The sequence below is a fragment of the Sinocyclocheilus anshuiensis genome, unplaced genomic scaffold, assembly GCF_001515605.1.
Source record: "Sinocyclocheilus anshuiensis isolate Anshui unplaced genomic scaffold, SAMN03320099.WGS_v1.1 scaffold7, whole genome shotgun sequence".
NCBI classification, from domain to species: Eukaryota; Metazoa; Chordata; class Actinopteri; order Cypriniformes; family Cyprinidae; genus Sinocyclocheilus; species Sinocyclocheilus anshuiensis.
Genome location: NW_015549582.1, coordinates 118,649 through 127,367, shown reverse-complemented (window position 1 = coordinate 127,367; position 8,719 = coordinate 118,649). Strand labels below are relative to the sequence as shown.

Here is an 8,719-nt window from a genome sequence, read left to right as displayed (position 1 = left end):
GAACAAACCAATGGGAAACAAGACACATGACTAAGACAACCAATCAGAACATGACACAATGAACAAGAGAACCAATGGCATGAATACATGAGGGCAAGGGAAGCATGACACAAACAGGTTGAAACAATTACAAAATAAAAGACATGAAAACATGAACATGAACCAAAACCCAAACACCACATTACACTAATATAAATTTGAATATTTACTAATGCTTTTTTTATCAAAAGTTTTATCTGTTAACATTGGCAACATCAACATTTAAAAATATGAATAAATGCTGTAAAAAAAAAAATAGAAATTGCTAAAATGGTAGTTCAAATTTGCTCATGCATTAACTGGTTGACAACTGAAACCTTATTATAAAGTGTTACCACTCTCATTATAAGGTCTCGAGAAATTCATATACAGGTGCATCTCAATGAATTAGAATGTCGTGGATCTGCTGACCAGCTTTTTGAAGATGCTGATTTCATTTTCCAGCAGGATTTGGCACCTGCCCACACTGCCAAAAGCACCAAAAGTTGGTTAAATGACCATGGTGTTGGTGTGCTTGACTGGCCAGCAAACTCACCAGACCTGAACCCCATAGAGAATCTATGGGGTATTGTCAAGAGGAAAATGAGAAACAAGAGACCAAAAAATGCAGATGAGCTGAAGGCCACTGTCAAAGAAACCTGGGCTTCCATACCACCTCAGCAGTGCCACAAACTGATCACCTCCATGCCACGCCGAATTGAGGCAGTAATTAAAGCAAAAGGAGCCCCTACGAAGTATTGAGTACATGTACAGTAAATGAACATACTTTCCAGAAGGCCAACAATTCACTAAAAATGTTTTTTTTTTATTGGTCTTATGAAGTATTCTAATTTGTTGAGATAGTGAATTGGTGGGTTTTTGTTAAATGTGAGCCAAAATCATCACAATTAAAAGAACCAAAGACTTAAACTACTTCAGTCTGTGTGCATTGAATTTATTTAATACACTAGTTTCACAATTTGAGTTGAATTACTGAAATAAATGAACTTTTCCACGACATTCTAATTTATTGAGATGCACCTGTATATGGAGGTTGAATCACCTTTAAATAAAGTCCAGTCTCGTTTAGTAACTTACTTAGGAGAGGTACAGGCCTGCAGTGCGATCTTGTGGTGGAAAGTGAAACTAAATCAGAATATGAAGTCGAGAGTCCTGAGGACAGTACTTCTGGAATGATGACTCATCCTAATTTACGTCGTTATTTCTCACCTGGGAACAGCTTGGGAATAAGGTCATTAATAAATCCGCAATGTACAACCAGTCAACCCTGAAGCTGTGTTAGTTTAAGTTTTTTTTTTTTTTTTTTTACAAACTAGGTGATGTCCCCTGCAGACCGCAAAATAAGCATGTCAAGTGAGGTATGTGGGAACTGGCCACACATTGGTGGGCGTGTGAGGTACTTATGCATGCGAGGTGATTGAGGCCGAAGCTCCGCCCATTCTGAAAGTCACCTTGGCTTTAATTGAGTCTGCTGATAGTGTAAATGCTGTAAATGTTACAAGAGGTTCTCTTTATGAATACTTTCTCCTTTATCATTTTATGATTTCAGAGACATTCGTTCATTTTTAAGCTCAAATGAAGAGTGTTCAAACATCCACCCTAATGTATTATATTAGATTATTAGATTAATCTTCTTTGATCTTGAGTGATATTAACACTTTTGGAAATATTATACTTGCAGTTTGTGCCTGCATTACATATAGGCAATTAACAGAAACTCATGAAATTATATCAGAATTTTTTATCAATTTTAAAAGAAAGTTCACCCAAAAATGCAAATTTTGTCGTCATCACTCCCATGTTGTTCCAAACCAGTATGAATTTGTTGATAACCAAACAGTTGCTGGTAGCCATTAACTTCCAGTATTTTTTTTCCATACTATGGAAGTCAGTGGCTACCAGCAACTGTTTGGTTACCAACATTCTTCAAAATATCTTCTTTTGTGTTCAACTCATAGAGGTTTGGAACAACATGAGTGTGAGTAAATGATTCATTTACTCAAAATATTCATTTCGGGTGAACTATCCCTTTAAGGATTTTAATTCACAGTATATGCCTATATAGACTCTTTCTTGGGATTAAACCAGAATAATATTAATAGAAATATTACAAGATATCTGCGCAGCTTCTACAGACTTGTTTCCATGCATATTTGAAAAGCTGGATTAAAATTCATGTCTAGTAGAAGGCAACAGAATTTGATTTGGTTGGATTGAGTAATGGCTTTCTAAATTTGAACTGTATTGATGCACAAATGTATTGTATTGTATTGAATCCAGTGTGATTTGTGAGATTAATTTTGTTCAGAAGGTAAGATTATAGACAGCATCTTATTAACAGGAAGAAATGAAGTGTAATATGACATTAGTATTATCTATTATCTGTTTTTCCCTCTCATCAGCTCCCTGTGAGGCAGATACTTTCTTTTGCCATAGTAACATGTGTATCAACAACACACTGGTGTGCAACGGTGTCCAGAACTGTGTCTACCCTTGGGACGAAAACCACTGCAAAGGTAAATTGTGCTTTTTTCTTTTTTTTTAATATCCTCTCAATGTTTAGAGGTTTGTACGTAAATATGTCGGCCTTCGTTTTTCTCTAAATGAAAATCAATACTTGGGGAGAAGCATTGTCTTACTTTGTCCCCTTCACGCTTGATAGCTAGTCAACAAAATCTCACTGCTTTCACACAGCTGTTAAAAAAGACCTTGTTATAAAGCCTTCAAACCTCTGCGCTGGAGTTCATTGATTAACTTTGCATACGCTACTGTAATGTCGCTAAGAAAAATGAGCTGGCCACTAGAAATCCATTTGTATATGTGAATGACTGTGGTTCAGGCTGGGTTTGAATAATAGCATCAATTCTTAAGTGCAGTTCGGCTATATCTGTGCTTATATTTCACATAAGCTGTCCAAGCTGAATTAAATGAATGTTGGAAATAGTGCCGGGAGCCTCCGTAGAGGATACGGGAGTGGTGTTTTAGCACAGATTGTTTTTTACAATAGTAAGTAAGTAAATAAATGAAATTAGTTTTTTTTGCTCACTTATTCAGAAAATGATTCACCTAAAACTTTGAGCATCCTTGATATTTGTCCATCATTACTGGTTTTAATTAAATGTATAACTTAATTGATATAATAAATACTCAGTTTAATTTAATGATATTAATTTTGGGGGTTCATTGAAAATTTAAGATGGAAAAACACTTAAAAATGTATTTTTTAGGCTTGTCTTTGTATGTTAACTTCAGAGATGTTTTTTTTAACACATTTATAAAGTAAATTGTATTGCTATTTGCTTTTGCTTTCTAAAGATTGGTTGAAAGATTAATCACATCTTTTTATTTAGCATTAGTTTAAAATAGTAATAAGAAGAATGTATGTATGTGTGTATATATACAGTATATAACAGGAAGAAATGAAGTGTAATATGACATTAGTATTATCTATTATCTGTTTTTCCCTCTCATCAGCTCCCTGTGAGGCAGATACTTTCTTTTGCCATAGTAACATGTGTATCAACAACACACTGGTGTGCAACGGTGTCCAGAACTGTGTCTACCCTTGGGACGAAAACCACTGCAAAGGTAAATTGTGCTTTTTTCTTTTTTTTTAATATCCTCTCAATGTTTAGAGGTTTGTACGTAAATATGTCGGCCTTCGTTTTTCTCTAAATGAAAATCAATACTTGGGGAGAAGCATTGTCTTACTTTGTCCCCTTCACGCTTGATAGCTAGTCAACAAAATCTCACTGCTTTCACACAGCTGTTAAAAAAGACCTTGTTATAAAGCCTTCAAACCTCTGCGCTGGAGTTCATTGATTAACTTTGCATACGCTACTGTAATGTCGCTAAGAAAAATGAGCTGGCCACTAGAAATCCATTTGTATATGTGAATGACTGTGGTTCAGGCTGGGTTTGAATAATAGCATCAATTCTTAAGTGCAGTTCGGCTATATCTGTGCTTATATTTCACATAAGCTGTCCAAGCTGAATTAAATGAATGTTGGAAATAGTGCCGGGAGCCTCCGTAGAGGATACGGGAGTGGTGTTTTAGCACAGATTGTTTTTTACAATAGTAAGTAAGTAAATAAATGAAATTAGTTTTTTTTGCTCACTTATTCAGAAAATGATTCACCTAAAACTTTGAGCATCCTTGATATTTGTCCATCATTACTGGTTTTAATTAAATGTATAACTTAATTGATATAATAAATACTCAGTTTAATTTAATGATATTAATTTTGGGGGTTCATTGAAAATTTAAGATGGAAAAACACTTAAAAATGTATTTTTTAGGCTTGTCTTTGTATGTTAACTTCAGAGATGTTTTTTTTAACACATTTATAAAGTAAATTGTATTGCTATTTGCTTTTGCTTTCTAAAGATTGGTTGAAAGATTAATCACATCTTTTTATTTAGCATTAGTTTAAAATAGTAATAAGAAGAATGTATGTATGTGTGTATATATACAGTATATATATATATATATATATATATATATGTGTGTGTATAAAAATATGCTGATAGTATTTGAATAATTAGATTTGGTTTTAGTACAATGACATCATAAAAGCCAAATTATTTCATGGAAACAATACATTAGATGTGTATCAGATATCTTATAATATCTGTCAATTTTAAATACTTAATATTTTCCCCAGACCAAGACGAACAGTATGAAATAAAAAGTAAGAAAAAACAATACTTACAATAATATTGTAAATATTACAAAATAATTAATATAAAAAAAAAATATATATATATACAAAGAAAATTAGTTGAACAATATGTATATACAAAGGTAATATTTGAATAATTGTTTTAGTGTTATTACAGTGAAAGCCAAATTATTTAATTATTTAATGGAAACAGCATGTATCACATATCATATAATATATGTCAGCTTTAGAATACAATGCAGCTCTTATAATATTTTTCTCAGACCAAGATAAACAGTAAGAACAAAAAAAAAACATTCATTACAATACTACAATAAATACTACTAAATAATTCATATTAAAAAAAATGCAGAAAATATTTCAATAATTTTTTTAGTACAATAACGTCATATTTCATTTTGGAAACATATCATAAAGCCTTCATTTGTGGTTTGTCTGCACCTCTGAATAAAAATGCTCCTCTCTGTTTAACCAAAGCCAGCACAGATGTTATACTCTCACTGTGCTACATAAATGTCAAAGCTCGCCCATTAGAATGATTTACTACTTCTGCGTGCTGTTTGTAATCTCTTTGGTACAACAGTTTCAACAGAAGGTAACCTGCGATGACATTGCATGCCTGCAGTAATAATTTATTACGCTTTCTGTTGTGTTTTGCAGAAAACCGGAAAGCCAACATCCTGGACAACATCAACAACACCAACGGCACCATCATCGGCGTAACATGCTGCATCGTACTGATCCTCCTGGTCGTATCAGTCATCGTCCAAATCAAGCAGCCGCGGAAGAAGTACATCCTGAGGCGGGAGGACTTTGACCCCACCATGTTCCAGGAGGTGTTCCAGGAGCCGCCGCATTACGAGCTCTGCACTCTCCGCAGCGCGGCAGCCACCTCCGCGGACCTGGCCGAGCTGGCCCAGGACTTTGAGAGCTTCCACAAGCTCCGGCGCGCCTCCTCGCGCTGCGTCCACGAGCATCACTGCGGGTACTCGCAGCTGTCCAGCAGCAAGGGCAGCCGCACCAACCTGAGCACCTGCGAGGCCACGGCCGCCATCCTGACGGACATCCCACCGCAGCCCATGCGGCCGCTTCCTCCCCAAACCAACCGCAGGAACATTCTGGTAATGAGACACACCTACTCACAAGATGCCGCGGATGCCTGTGACCTGGACGATGACCTGGAGGAAATGCCCACCACCAGCCACAGGCTGTCCAGACACGAGAAAGCAGTGCAGCGGTCAGTATCCATTGATTTTTGATGAGAAAAATCTACTTATTGCATATTTTGGAACGATTTACTCCCACTTTTAGTTTTTTATTCCTTTTTAGCTTCTCTACTCAGCTTCCCATTGATTTTTTTTAGCTGTTTTTTTTTCTTATCTCATTCTTTTTTTTGCTTTGATCTTCTCTTTTTTGTCACTAAGACAGCTGTCACGGTCAGAGTTGGGTTTGTAAAAGAGATGCAGAAGATGCTTTAAGAATATGCCTGCTGCATGTTTACAGGCCTCTATCAGCAAAGCTGACATCTTAAGATTAATGTTCAGTTATAGACATGCTGCATGAAGATGGAACTGAGGGATAAACTATTTTTTTGTATTTTTCAGAGGTTCATTTTCAGAGAGAATATTATATTTGAAATTATCGAAACGGCTTCAGTTTTGATAATGATATATAGTGTTTAAAAGTTTGGGGTCAGTAAGAATTCTATTTTTAAAGATATTAATACTTTTATTCCGCAAGTATGTATATTTAGCTGATCAAAAATGACAGTAAAGACATTACCATTTCAAATAAATGCTGTTCTTTAAATTGCTATATTTATCAATGAATCCTGAAATAAAATGCATTAAAATATTAAGCATCACAACTGTTTTTTTTTTTTTTATATTGATAATAATAAATGTTTCTTGAGCAGCAAAATCAGCATATTAGAAGGATTTTTGAAGGATCATGTGACACTGAAGACTGGAGTAATGATCCTGAAATGTCAGCTTTGTCATCACAGGAATTAATTACATTTTAAAATATATTAAAATAGAAAACAGTTGTTTTAAATTGTAAAATATTTCACGATATTACTGTTTTTCTGTATTTTTGATCAAATAAATGCAGCCTTGATGAGCATAAGAGACTTTTTTCAAAAACATTTAAAAAACTTACTGACCCCAAACTTTTGAACAGTTGCAAAATAAGCATCCCTGAGAGAAAAGGACAAGAAAAAAAGAGTGTGTCTATTCGTCCAATTCTTGATAATGGCTTAAAGCTTTATCAAGTGATTTTCAGTGTAAAAAAGAGAAACTGATTATATACATGCACATTTCGGGCATGTTTTTTAATGCTCTCCTGACAGGATGCAAAAGAACTAGGCCCCAAACAAATGAAATGTGCATTATAATTCCTTATGCAGCAAATACCATGATATTAAACATAAAAGCAATGATATTCCAGGTTCTGCCTCATTGGGTCTCTAAACAAACATGAATCTGAGTACAACACAACTAGGGTGTAACAGACAATCTGAAGGTAAGACTCTTTAAACACACTTAATTTCATGTTTTTAAATGTTTGTCTAGTCACTGTGAGTCAGTGTTAATTTTTTTCTTGCACTATTTTATTTCTGTTTTGTCGAACCCCTGCATTATCATTGAGATGGTCATCATTAGGACTTGTTGACCATCTTGCTTATTGGTGAGGTCCTATATGTTGCTTGTCATTTTAGCTTTCTTTCATTTGTTTTGTATGTTATCACGTTCAGTTCTGATGTGCATGGAATCAATCTGATGATTTTTATTAAGGATATCAAAATAGGCATTTCAGATCCAGTCAAAGGCAAATTTAAGTACTCCTTACAAGATGGTAAAAAAGTATAGGCAGCCGAAGAACAACACTTCTTCAAGGGCCATCTGTGCTTGTCTTACATACACTTTATTGTCAACATTCAACCCTAATGAAAGGAAATTGTAGTTTGTGAACAAAAATAGGAGTGCTTTTAAAAATGTTATTTACTCACCCTGACTGACTTTCTTCAGTGAAACACAAAAGGTGAATGAATACCTTGTCCAAAATGACAAATAGAGCACCATTAAAGTATCATTCACCAGTGTTATTTTAGTATTATTTATATACTGTTTTAGTATTTATTAATATTTTGAATTGACTCATACCTTGTGTTTTTATGTATATACATAGCAATTTGGTTATATATAATTATTTCAGTATTTTTAGTGATTTAGTCATTTTATAGTACTTATGTCAGTTAGTTGCAAAGGTAACATTTCTAGATTTAATTTTAATTAAGGTTTTAGTAATTTGGTCATTTATATATTTATTTCAGTATTTATTAATATTAACATATTATTATAGTATTTATTCATATTTAGAATTAGCCGTGTATATATGTATACAGTATGTTCAGATTTCAAAGTTTAAAGTCATTTTGTTATGTGCTTTTGTCATTTTCTTATTTCTACATATTTAATTTCTACATATTCTTTTAGTAATTTTAGCACTTCAACATATTTATTTCAGTTGGCTGGCAAAGTAACATTTGCAATTTTTGTTTAAGTTTTTAATGTTGTTTTAAGTTCTTATAATATATTTTTTTCAGCTATAGTTTGACCACACTTTTAGGTTTACCTAAAACAGTTTACCTATGCATTTTGCCTATACTATGATATACACTGATGTGTTTTATACTTTTAAACATGACATGAAGTTTTTGTCAGTCTTAATAATCTACAAAGAGCAGCATTTCTTCATATTAATGGTGATTTTGTTATGTTTGTGCTTTGCAAATGATTTTGTGTGTATCATAGTGTGTAATGTGCAATGCTGTGTTTTTTCTCATCTCCCATCATGCATTGTCTCCGTCATGTAGACTTCTTGAAAATAGTGCAATCCTGGATCAGTACGAACGGGCTTCAATGAAATATGAAAATGTGGACCGGAGATATACACCAGCATGATAATAACATGGACATTTTAAAGATAAATTTATC

At 33.8% G+C, this 8,719-nt stretch overlaps 1 protein-coding gene across 1 annotated transcript in view; it reads left to right on the top strand.

Moving 5' to 3' along the window:
- Positions 1–8,719, top strand: part of LOC107657816 (neuropilin and tolloid-like protein 1) — a 113,950-nt gene extending 105,231 nt beyond the window's left edge. Inside the window, exons 8-11 of the mRNA XM_016446065.1 lie at positions 2,442–2,555; positions 5,382–5,958; positions 7,170–7,244; positions 8,599–8,719. Of these exons, the coding sequence (XP_016301551.1) occupies positions 2,442–2,555; positions 5,382–5,958; positions 7,170–7,230 (752 nt within the window). The 3' untranslated portion in view covers positions 7,231–7,244; positions 8,599–8,719. The remainder of the gene's footprint in view (positions 1–2,441; positions 2,556–5,381; positions 5,959–7,169; positions 7,245–8,598) is intronic.